This window comes from Actinia tenebrosa, unplaced genomic scaffold, assembly GCF_029948245.1.
Source record: "Actinia tenebrosa isolate PJP-AT-01 unplaced genomic scaffold, QUT_ActTen_1.0 PGA_scaffold14__42_contigs__length_11649687, whole genome shotgun sequence".
Lineage (NCBI taxonomy): Eukaryota > Metazoa > Cnidaria > Anthozoa > Actiniaria > Actiniidae > Actinia > Actinia tenebrosa.
The window spans coordinates 5,811,736-5,824,874 of record NW_028292574.1 but is presented as its reverse complement, the minus strand read 5'-3'; the positions used below and the strand labels follow the sequence as shown (position 1 = coordinate 5,824,874).

The window sequence follows — 13,139 nt, the reverse complement described above, 5'->3', positions numbered from 1 at the left end:
CACCTGAAAGAAATGTGCTGTTGCTCCACGCTCGAATACTTCCTACATATTTCTTCGCATGTTCTTTGGCATCTCCCTTTTCTTTGATCCATTTTTTCTTATATGCACAAGGCACTATTTTCGTTTCTATGGAAACCAACTCAAGACCTGCTTTGACAACAGGCGAGTCAGGACACTTGAATGGCTTCTTGAACTCATCTACCCTTCTGAAGTAAAAGTTTAGGTTTGTTTCGGTAACCTCGTCCTATAAGAGATAAATGTATTCTTTATTTATTTATTTATTTTTTCCATTGAAAAAAGATAGCACGAAACCAATTGTGCGACCAATTTAATGAAACACAATTTGTATGACAAAGAATCGAAATACATGCACAGTTTTCAGTTGATGATAAAGGTTGATTTAAAAGATGGAATTAAGCTAGAACGCCCGGCAGTACAAAACTTCCATGAACTTTTTATTCAGTACGTTTAGCAAATCGAGGTCCCTTTTCTATAGTCTGTACCACGAGCGCAGCGGGTGGTTTCATGTTCCATAGAAAAGGGACCTCGATTTGTTTCTTACCACAAAAGAATTCAGTAACACACATCTTTTCGACGTTTTCTTAGTAATCAGATCAACAAATTGAAAGAGATCGCGCTCGTTGACGTCACCTTATTGGTCTGTCCTCTTATCGAAAATGAAAAATAAGCTTACGCTTCTTTCGTGCTTAACAACCTCCCAAGTGCATCCATAAGGCGATTGCCATAGGCGCATGCTAAGCGTGAACCATTTTTTTAACATAGCAAAAACGAAATTATTATTTTTTTGATTAATTTAAAAAAAGTTCACTTCAGAGTTAAGGATACACGCTCTCTTGATAACCAATCAGAGCGCGCGTTTTACTTAAGCTATGTTAGAAAGTCATTAGCGTACCGTGGCCAAGGCGTGCAGTGCCGTTTCGCCGTCATGCAAAATCTACTTTAAGTTTGCACGATTTTCAGCCTAATGTTCATCTTTATGTTGAAAGTTCACTTTCTTAGTTAAATACATACTTACATTGGTAATAATGCCCTCATCTGCAAGTGATTTCCAAAGTGTCGATAACAGTGTCATACAACAATATTTGATGTCATTCGTGTGTCCTGGAAACTGGCCATCTTCGGTCAAAGCACCTTCCGCCAAGACCATACTTCCTCCTTTCGAGAAGACATTAAAAATATACCATATGTATTTCTTGTAACTAAGCAAAGAATGCACAATTTCAACTACACACACACTTTAAAAATTCCTCGGACCTTCTACTGGAACATGAATATTCTACACAAAATCGAGGCTATCCCTGAGTAAAAAAGAACTGTGGTCAAGAAAATTATTATTATTATTATTATCATTATTATTATTATTATCATTATTATTATTATTATTATTATTATTGCGAGAAGCAGGAAATCACTCGATAATTCTAAATCATAACGAACATACGGTGGTCTTACCTGGGCTAAGTTCGGCCGCTCTTCTCGTTAGGTGTAGTTCCCAGTCTTTTTCGGCTTGTGCTCGAAAATTCTCTTTTTCCTCTGGTGCAGTAATTAGTATGTGATATAGCCCTCCTGTGATGCCACAAGGCTTGTCACGCAACCAATGTGCACAATTAGAAGAGAACCCCAATGTCACGCTATCATTGGGGAAACACTGATCGTAGAAATTTGTACCGCTGGCCATGACGAACACATTGGGGAAATCTTGGAGATAACTGCGAGGACCAGGTATCAAACCTTGGATTGGAAATATAGATTTTGATATAATATCTCGTGCCCAGGCCTAAATTTCCAAGCTCATGGTCGTGAATTGAAAGGAGTGGGAGTGATCACAAGGTACTTCTGTGATTCAAGGCTAGGTCATTAATTAGAAATTAAATTGAACTAGTTAAGCAAGATTTCTAAAGCAAGATTTCCGCTGCCAAATTCAAATGACACGCAGCATGAAATTGGAAAAGATTAGGCCCAAGCAAAAAGGGTCTATCCCAGCTTTAATTTATCTTGTTTAGTCTGAAAGTAGAACTAGTTTATATCTTTAGAAATACTTAAAAATTTCGATTCCTCTAACCATGAATGAACTCAGGGCAAACTCACAGATCGAATTGTAATTGGGTGTGGAGGAGGGAAGGGGGCCAGACAAAGAACCCGAAAAACAACTCTTGGATTAAGGCAGAGAACTATTAAACCCCATCCACTGCACATTAGATGCCGAGTCGAATGCATTCTCGTTCTCAGATCCTCCTCGATTGTCGTTCCTCCCCGTCAAAGGCTCTGGGAAACCGTACAACCGAAAGCAAGGAATATTGCGACCACGTCCTCACGGCATGACGCTCGAACTCTTTCCAAGACAAGCCAAGACAAGCATGGACAAGCCTTTGGCTTTGTATAAAATCTGCAAATAGCGACAAAACATCGATTATCCAATCAAAGAGTAGATCTATTGTTCTCCTTAAAAGCCAATCAAATTGAAAGAATTCGTAGGATATCCCAGAGCTTATGATGGGGAGGAACGACAACCGTGGAAAATCTGGGAACGAGAATGAGTCGAATGAAACTCCAGACCAAATAGGTGAGATACGAAACCACAACCGCTACATTTTCCATACCCAAGAGCACATAAACACCGTGAGGAGACTAGTGGTGCCCGTGGTTTACTCTTACCTTGTGTTCTCAAGAACACAGACGTGAAATCATTGACGGGTTGATCCTCGTAGATCACATTGATCGGTAGTTCAGCTCCATATTTTTCTCGTATTGCTTTGACGCATGCGTAGATAAGATCCATCGAAATTCCACCATCAGCCGTCCCATAATCCACTAGGGTTACCACAGACTGTTTTTCTAGGGCCATAGCATCAAGTTCTCTCAGAACCAAAGGGGTCGCTGTCTTAACCACTTGACGATTAGCAATGCTACGAGTTGAAAAATACCCAGAACCAACCTCGCCGTACGGGAGATGACTATGAGGGACCTGGAAAAAAAACCGCAATAATCCCCAGGGAGGGGGGGGGGGGGTTTACGTTGATATCCACATTTTCTAGCTTTACAAACATGCATATTAAATGAAGGGGGGAGCATTTCACATTGTTTTACATGTGCGAGTCGTGACTGAATTTCGATATTTTCAGGCGAATGATGAGTGGTGTGTGTGTGAAATACATCTGCTTCGCTGGCTTGTAAGTAACATCTAGTTTATAGGTAATCCATACAAGAGAGCATTGCAATAGTCATATTCAACGGTTAAATATTTACAAATAGCAGACAGAGTCCTTAGGTGGAAGTAGGAAGACTTTACAAATATTGCTTGGAGTTCACCAGTCATACGGTCATCAAAAACCACTCCAAGATTAACAGCTGATAAACAAGGGACAATTATGTTCCCACAGTCTTGAATCTCAGTCAACAAAGGATAGTCTTGAAACCTAGAGTGGATACACATGAGCTCTGTTTTATCGTGGTTTAACTTCAATCCATTTACAAGCATCCACTCAGAAATATCAGAGATACTCTTCTAAAGATTGCCTAGATTGAGCAAACTGATCATTGCCTTTAAAAGATAAATAAAGCTGAGAATGATCAGCGTAAAAATGATAACTGAGATTATGTCGCTTAAAGATATCTGCCAGTGGAGATATGTAAAGCAAGTAAAGAACCGGGCCTAGTACAGAGCTTGCGGTACCCCAACATCAAGATTGCAAAGGGAAGATGAACATTCATTAATACCAACAAATTGCTTCCTATTAGACAGGTAGGATCTAAACCAGCCTAAAACAACATCATGCACCAATACCAAACCGATTAGCAAGTCTATCCAGTAAAGTATCATGAACAACAGTATCAAAAGCAGCTGACATATCAAGAAAAATAAGAATAACACAGTTACCAGCATCAATAGATTGAAGGATGTCGTTATGAATTAGAACCAAAGCTGTCTTGGTACTATGCATGGCTTTGTAAGCCGACTGAAGTGGATCATGAAGATTATATTTAGTTAAATAATCATTCAACTGATGATCAACAGCCTTTTCAATTAGTTAAGAGATAAATGGTAGATTAGAAAAAGGTCAAAAATTAGAAAAACTTCAAAGTCAACATTCGGTTTTTTAAGAATAGGTGTCAGTTTAGCAATCTTGAGAGAATCAGGAAGTACACCCTGAGAGAGATATATAGAGGATATTACATGGGCGCGCGGAGATACGAATTTTATCTTCGAGTGTTGAAAAGGTCTCTCGCGAGTGAGCGCAGCAAACGAGTGAGAGATTTTCAACACGAGAAGATAAAATTCGTATCTCCAAGCGGCCATGTAATATTCTGTTTATTATATAATTATCAATGAAGTATGTTTTGGCTTTTTCAGGCAATTCTTTCCGTGTATTTTTGAATAGCCATCGCAATGGTGTTATCTTCACACGTGAAAATAACATGTGTGTTTAACATGTTAACATGTTTTCACGTGTGAAGATATCAATTTTTCGAAATAGAGAAAAATAGATATTTCATTGGTAATTATATAATAAAGATTAATAATATTTATATATTAATTATATATATTTATAATATAATAATCCAAGTTGGTTTCGGAAACATATACTGTTAGATCTGAATAGCCGGTAACGAGTTTTTAGTGTAGTTTTCTTTGTCATAGATTTGTTTATATAAGTGTTCTATAGCTTTTGTTTCACTCATTTCAGTCTAAGTATTTTCGTCATTGTTAGCCTAGTCCCTTAAGAGTTTTTGTATGCTTTATATACGCCCTCTATGCTAATACTTAGTTAGTTGATGCTCGCAGTTCGTCCCTTCGTACACAAATGTAAGTTATTCGTTTCCATTATTTCTTATCGTTTTTGCAGTTTAATGTTTCTTATTGTGTTTTTTCTTGTTATATCATATTTACTAAGTTATTTATCTATTTGTAGTCTTCACCTAACGCCATGCGTACGAGTTTAGATTAATGAACAATCAAGTATGGGACATGTAGTACCAACATATGCATTTTACACCTATTTCAAGTTTTCTTGGTACGTTTTTGAAAGAAAGAAAACATCCTTCTTCTGTTCAAAACTCTGCAGTGAAAAAAGTGCTTGCGTGATCGATTATTGTCATAGAAACAGGAATTTTCACGTTGGGAGAATTTATTGTTTCATCATGAAAACTGCACATTCCATGCAAAAAATGTCGCTACGCTAAAAATGTCTCAAAATCGTAATCAGTTTATGATACTAAGGTTCTTGATATATATAATAATAAGATATAACTAGCTAAAAACTAGTGTGAGCTTCGTGTTTCTAAATAAAACAGCAATGAGAAAAGAGTAAATTATGCACCGTGAAAAGATGAAAAAACTTACTGACGTTTCGGACGCTAGTCCTTCGTCCGAAACGTCAGTAAGTTTTTTCATCTTTTCACGGTGTATAATTTACCTTTTTATCATTACTGATCTTGATATATGTGTAGACCTCAGATAAATTAAAGTTTTGGTAGGAGCTTGTGCTGGTTGATTGCCTTGTATGTTGAAGAATAACAATGGGAGTATCGATTATCCAGTACTTATAGAAAAGAATAGAATAGAATACCTATATTTATCCATGATAATGTTCAAAGCTTAAAGCTCGTGACGTGTATGGTGGCTCCAGTTGAATTTTATAAATTGTTCATGAGTTATTGAAGCCAATTAAAAAACTCGTAAATCGTGTTTTATCAGGTCTAATACCACTTGGCTACGCCTCGTTGTTTTATACCTGATAAAACACTCCTACTCGTTTTTTAAATACTACATGATAATGTTTAAAGCTTAAAGCTTGTGGGGTCGTGCATGAAATAAATAAATAACTTATATAAATATTTATATTATGATATAAGATCTAAATAAATTAAATGATGTCCAAAATGACTCCAAGAATCCATAGGCTCGATGAACAACATAATAAACGTACAGGTGCCAGTAAAAAAACACAAATAAAACGATAAAATACAGTTAAAAAATGAACTAAAACCATTGAGCAATTCAGGTGCGTGCAACCACTCAGGTGCATCACAAAAAATTGTTCGTTATGATTTCGAATCATCGAGTGATTTCCAGCTTTGCAAAAATATAGTTTCTGGTGATGTTTGCGAAATACAAGTATTTCAAAATAATCCGCTTTGTTCATTAAATTTATGTAATATGTTATGCGTTATGTATTCGTCCGATCGTTCCCCTGTACTGAAATTTACACAGGGCAGGAAACGGCAAACATACCTCACTTCAAACGTGCCTGGTAAGTTTTGAAAACAGTTTCATGGTATGGCCAAAGATCTAATACTGAATAGCTTTAAAATATATTCCTCGTTATAACCAATATTAGTCAGTCATACTCACAAAGGGTTTCTTCTGTTCCATTCTTGTCGCCAATGAACCAATTTTGAAGAATACGCCGCCAAACGAGACGTCATCAGCTACAAAATAACTGGAAAGCACACAGGCAACCCAAGCAATGTTCTTGCGTACAATATACTAAATGTATGTTACACTAACTCCTTGCCTGTGGATGGCACTGTATAAACAAGCTAGTCCCTGCATGTGCTCTATAATATAATGAATGGGACTTTAATTTCATATTGCAATGATATATCATCATGCTCCTTAGGCTCACATGCTATGAAAACAGAAGTAATCGGACTGAGTGGTGTGCATTTGGTCTGAAATCATAAAGCGATTGTGGAAAAGGATGCATGATTGCAAAATAAAAGTGCCGTATGATTTATGCAGATTTGTCTTAAGTACATTATACTTCATACACTGCATACAATCGAATTATATTGAAATATAATCAATCATAACTAGCAGTATACTGTACTGGCCAAATGCACTCAGCACAGTCCAATTACTGCTGTTTTCATAGCATGTGAACCTAAGGAGCAACACTGATGATAACTATACCCCATGCACCTGGAGCTCGGATGTTTGCTTTTTTTCTCCGAGAAAATTAAACAAATGATAGGAAATTATATGGTTGCGAGTGTAATTTTGGAATACATTTAAAAGAGTGGGTTTGAAATTGTTCAAAATAGACCCTTTTAGAGTTCCAAATTACCGCTGTGTTTCTTGATTACAGACTCATTTGCTCAGGCTAAGCCTCGAATCAGTGTCTAATTACTCGCAAATACCAACGGTAAAGTAAAGATGCACAAGTTCAACAATCTGGACACTTGAAACTTGACGGACCTTGACTGGAAAACGTGAATATTCTTCACAAAATCATATATGTTTTGAATATTCGGTAAGATTTGGTAAATAAAAATAAATAAGAATGCGTAAATCGACTTTGTTCATAGAGAGGATAACTCTTGACACTAATGCAACTGATAAACTCGTGGTCTTCTTTTAACGTTTCTAGTTGATTAGGGATGGAACCGCCATTTCAAGAGCTCAACTGAGGCACAGTGAAGGTCTAACCATTTGCAGATGTAGCACCCACTTTTCTCTTCAAGTTCTCTCGTTCAAACATTTTAAATTCCCTAATGTAATGTCTTTCCCCATATGAGTAATGTTGCCACCCTTCGTTCCTCTTTCTTTTTTCCCTCGGGGCATTTGAGTAAAACATCTTTGGTATGTCTAACCAATTTCCTCCAGTTTTCCATGGTATGTCCTTTTATTTACCACGGTTTTCGTCATCTAGCCGTCAAAATGGTGTGGACATTTAAGTCCATTTTTCCTTCTCAAAAATGACGTAAATTGGAAGAAAGATATACATACATACATACATACATACATACATACATACATATTGTACCAAAAAGTAAAATAGAACTAATACAATGTGTATATAACGAATTATAAGGTACAGGCTATCTGTAATAACCATGAGGCTAACCTAGGCAGACAGCTTGACATGAAAAATAATTGCAAATTTGGTACAGGAAGAGAATGAGTAAAATTATATAGTGCAAGAGAAAAAGAAAAAGAAATTACTTTTTAAAAAAAACTAAATATAAGTTAGTAATCAATACTGACAAATACAATAAGAAAAAAAACAAAACAAAAAAGAAAATTAGACAAATAGGAAATGGATCAGTTCATTTTAGATTGTTACAATAAATAGAAAAAAGAAAATTTTTAGTAATTAACAAAATTTTGATCTATTAAGATTATCATTTCATAAGTTGGTATAGATAACACTTTTTTATTTTATTTTATTTATTTTTTAATTAGAAGAAGAATAAGCCTGCAGTAATTTTTCTTTTAAGGATTTCTTGAACCTATCTTTGCTATATGGTTTTAAGCACTCCTCAACAGAATTCCAAACTATAGCGCCAGCATATTTTATATTAAATTTTCCATAATTGGTTCTAATTTTTGGTAGGGAAAAAGAAGTTTTAGAAGCAAATCTTGTATTGTAAGAATGCTTCATGCTTACCGAGTGAAAAAATGACTTAAAGTAAATAGGTAAATTTCCAGAATAAAAATCATGCATAAAAACAGCAGTATGAAAGTAGACCAAGTCACAAAGCTTGAGAATTTTTAAATTAATGAAAATAGGATGAGTATGGGCATTGTAGTCAGCAAAGGTCATTAGACGTAGAACTTTCTGGAGAATAAACAAAGGATCAAGTGTTGTGTTATAAGTGTGTCCCCACACTACAATACCATAGGTTAAATAAGGATATATTAAAGAATAATATATGTTAATTAGAATATCCAAATTGACATAATGGCGAGCCTTGGCTATTATTCCAATGCTGCGTTTTATTTTATTTGAAATAAATGAAATATGTGATTTCCAAGTAAGGTGGCTATCAATCATGACACCTAAATATTTAATTTGATACTCCCGCTGAAGAGGTTGATTATCTATCTGAAGCTGAACATCATATAACAATTTCTTTTGAGCTGGATGAAAAATAATAAAATTTGATTTTTCAATATTCAAGGAAAGTTTATTAGCACAAAGCCAGGTGTGCACATCAGATAATTGATTATTAATGATCAATTCTAGAGATTTTAAACTCTTATTAGCATAAAAAAGATTGCTGTCATCAGCAAATAAATGAAAAGAGAATTTATTGGATGATTTAGAAAAATCATTTATATACAAGAGAAAAAGAATGGGTCCAAGAACTGAACCTTGAGGAACACCACAAGATATAGGTAAAATTTTGGAACAGGTGCTTCCAAGAGAAGTAAATTGTTGTCTATTATGGAGGTATGATTCAAACCATTTACCTGCTAACCCACGTATTCCATAATAATCTAGTTTTTGGAGTAAAAGTTGATGATTAACAGTATCAAAAGCTTTGCTAAGGTCAAGAAAAATTCCACAAGAATAGATGTTGTCTTCAATAGCATTTTGTATATTATCTGTTATGGAAAGAACAGCCTGTAAAGTGGAATGCTTTGGTCGAAAACCAAATTGCTTATGAGATAAAACAGCTTCTTTATTGACAAAGTTAATAAGTCTGTCAAACATAAGTTTTTCAAGAATTCTATTGAAAACTGAAAGAAGGGAAATAGGATGGTAGTTATTAACATTGACTTGAGAACCCTTTTTAAACACAGGAATGACCCTAGCTAATTTGAAACTTTCAGGAACAATTCCAGAAGAAAAAGAGTTATCAAAAATACGTTTAAGAGGTTTTGAGATAAGATGTTTAATAGATTTTAAAACTGCAACAGGTATACTGAAGGGCCCAGTGCTCTTTAAAGGGTTCAGTTTATCTATTTCATCCTCTATTTCTTTAAGTGTAACAGGAGTTAGAAAAATGCTGTTAAGTGACTTTTGAGGCAAATAACTCAATGGAGATACATTGCTTTTTGGGACTGAACTAGCAAGATTAGTACCAATATTAGTAAAAAATTCATTAAAATGATTTGCTATACTCTTACAATCAGTTAACTCAACATTATTAGATGTTAGTAATTTAGAAGGCAGATTAGATAATCCATGTTTAAAACCAATAATATCTTTAATTCCTTTCCAAACGTTCTTAATATTAGTTCTATTGGATATAAAATAGTTATTATAATATCGAGTTTTTGATAATTTCATAAGGTGATTAAGCTTATTTCTGTATATTTTGAATTTATCAAAATAATACAAAGATTTGGTTTTAATATATTTCTTATACAGTTTATTTTTAATTTTAATTGATACTTTAATTCCTTTAGTTATCCATGGTTTACATAATTGCCTTACATCATTTTTACTAAGTTCCCTAATAGGAATATGCTTATTAACTACATTAGACAGTTTGGAATAAAGAATATCAAATAGCATAGAAGCATTAATAGTATGTTCAAATTCTTCAGTCCAATCAATAGCCTTAATTTCATCTAATAAATCAGCTTCATTAAATTTAGAGTAGTCTCTTCTAGATATTTTAATATTTTTTGGAAGAGCTGATAATTTATTTATAATTAGAAAATTTGGAAGATGGTCAGTTAAATCATAAACAATATTACCACTAACAGTATAGTGAGTTAATGAATTGAAGAATATATGATCTATTAGAGAAGCAGAATGATCGGTAATGCGAGTAGGTTGAAGTATATGAGGATTAAATGAATATGATTGAAGAGTGTTAAGGTAATTTTCAGTATCTGAATGGGAAGAGGATTTTAATAGATCAATGTTAAAATCCCCCATGATTACACAAAATTTGTTTTCTCTATTAATTTTATCAAGTGAACTTTCAAGATAATTAAAAAATACATCAAAGTTACTATGAGGATGCCTATAGATAACCCCAGACACAATATTATGATGTAGATCACTTTCTACTTCAATCCATAGAGACTCAAATTCAGATTTAATAGAGCAAGAAAGATCACTTCTAAGGGAAGAAGCAGCAGTAAGGGGGACTCGCGGTCAATGTCAAAGATTTACGGGTTTTACAGGCGGTTTAAGGAAGGCGCCGGCAGCGGGAATAAGCCGCGCGATAAGTCCTTACTGCTGCTAGTTGTCGAACCGCAAACGGAGGTTAAAATATCCTTTACATATAGATGGACACCATCACAAGCATTCGAAATAAAACTGTGCGCCGACTGCGAACTCAGGCGTTGGATCGCCTGGATGCTGACTTTGCCTTCACAACATTTATGGAGGGAGATACGGACGAGACGATGACAGAAGAAAGGGCTGAAAGAATAATTAACTTAATACCCGAAGGTAACTACCGGTTGGAGCTAACGTTCATAAAGTATTTAGACGGCGAGTGGATGATAGAAAAGGGGCGCAATCCTATCAGGGCGTCTGGTAAGAAGGACCTGTTTGTCTTAAACGAAAACACACGCCCGGGAGCATTGGTAGGAATAGACATGCTGTTCTACGAGGTTGCTTACCCTGTTACCGTAGTCATTTACGGTGCGTACAAGATAAAGACGCCAGACGTTAAGAAGTTGAAACCGATGCGACATCCCGGTAATTGCGTAGGGAAGTTAGTAAGAGAGTTCTTTGAAGACTCCTCTCGGGGCGGTAAACTGACTTTAAAGAGAAGAGAAGCCATCAGGAAATGGGAAAAAAATACTAATAGGACCGGAGGGTCGATAGACAACATCAAGAAGTTAGAAACGGCGCTGGAGAGGCGAATCCATGTGAAAGATATCACCGACGGCTTTATTTACTCCGGAACACACAAATATGGGGGCCGTGGTGCGCCTATAGTCATCTACCAGCACAATGGGCACGCCTGGCGCGAACTGCGATTCCCAAGAAAGAAGGAAACGAAGGTCTATAAGAATTCTCCATTGGCAGAGTTAATCCATGAGAATTCCATTTGGTTGATGGATTCAGAAGGAAGTCAGTTTATGACGCAAGACGGCACTTTGTATCGACCCGAAATTGAACAACAGCGCATTCAAAGCGCCTGTGAGACCTTAGGGGAAGACTTCTCTGACGAGGTCCTTAGCAGTCGCAGCTTGGACTTCTTAGCCGCAAAGAAAAGAAATGGATGGAAACCTGCCCCAAAAGAGTTCGGAGACATAGCCAAAGCCTGTGTAGAACACGGTCACGGTGGTCTGTGGAACATGGAGTACGACAAAGATGAGTATGTGTCGCTGGATATGAAACACTGTTACCCTGCAAGTTTTAAAGGTCTAGGGGATTGTAAGGAATATTACGACCGTTACGGACATCCAGACTCCCAATTCTTCCGCGTTTCGTTAGACGGTCACTACGACGCCCCAGCAACTGGATTCGTACGATTAACGTCTTGGAAGTTGGCTAAAGACTTACATCCCATAATTTACGCGTGGTACGGGAAGCATCTACAAGAGAAAGAATGGATACCAGTGCCATTGTTAAAGTTCTTTGAAGAGCGCGAACTCTTAAAATACACAGCGCATGAAGCCATACTTTGCCATAGCGCCTACACGAAGTGGCTCCCAGAGCACAACCCAACCGCCCGAATTGTCATAGGAAAGTTCACCCAGGGCGCCAAAGAAGACGAGAAGCACATGCAACGGCGTTTAATAACAGGACGAAGGAGAGTTAAGCTTCCTTATAAAACGTGCCCACGATCAAGGAACGATGGTGTCTGTAGAGAAATGGGATTACCTCGTAGAAGGTGAGCAGACTCGTAAATGGAATGCTTTATGTTACTGCCAAGACCATCGACCACAGTATTACCATCTGCGTGCCAGCATGCTCGCATATGCGCACATTAACCTTCTCGCAATGCTCCTGCGGTTTGACAAAGAAGATATCCCCCGCGTAGCCACGGATTCCTTATACGTGAAACCGCACGTCTTAGAGAAGATGAAAGAATTCTATACAGAAGACGAACTTGCAGAAAGTGGCCAATGGCGCGTCAAAGATGAGGAGATAAGGTCTTGGAGGGCACGTGTAGAATATCACGGCGAGCACACCCAGGGCACCGTAGCGCCGACGGAAGGGCCACTGCCCTCAGTTGCGGACCCAATCTCTTACCAACGCTTCTCTTACCTCTACGGTACGGGAGGCAGCGGTAAGACGACGCGTGTGTTAGAACTCTTTCCTAAGATAAAGGTGCTAACTCCAACGCATCGTTTGGAAAGAGAACTCTGCGAAATGGGCCACGACGCTCAAACGTACCACAGCTTCTTTCGTTGGAATGGCCAAAAGTGGGTACCAGAAGCCATCCACGACATACCTCCGGTGATACTTTGGGAT

General features: G+C 36.8%; 1 protein-coding gene across 1 annotated transcript in view; it reads right to left on the bottom strand.

Moving 5' to 3' along the window:
- LOC116291621 (uncharacterized) overlaps positions 1-13,139 on the bottom strand; it is a 29,312-nt gene that overhangs the window by 1,039 nt on the left and 15,134 nt on the right. Inside the window, exons 2-6 of the mRNA XM_089029778.1 lie at positions 6,374-6,579; positions 2,677-2,986; positions 1,474-1,752; positions 1,037-1,176; positions 4-244 (exon numbers count right to left, since the gene is read on the bottom strand). Of these exons, the coding sequence (XP_088885904.1) occupies positions 4-244; positions 1,037-1,176; positions 1,474-1,752; positions 2,677-2,986; positions 6,374-6,394 (991 nt within the window). The 5' untranslated portion in view covers positions 6,395-6,579. The remainder of the gene's footprint in view (positions 1-3; positions 245-1,036; positions 1,177-1,473; positions 1,753-2,676; positions 2,987-6,373; positions 6,580-13,139) is intronic.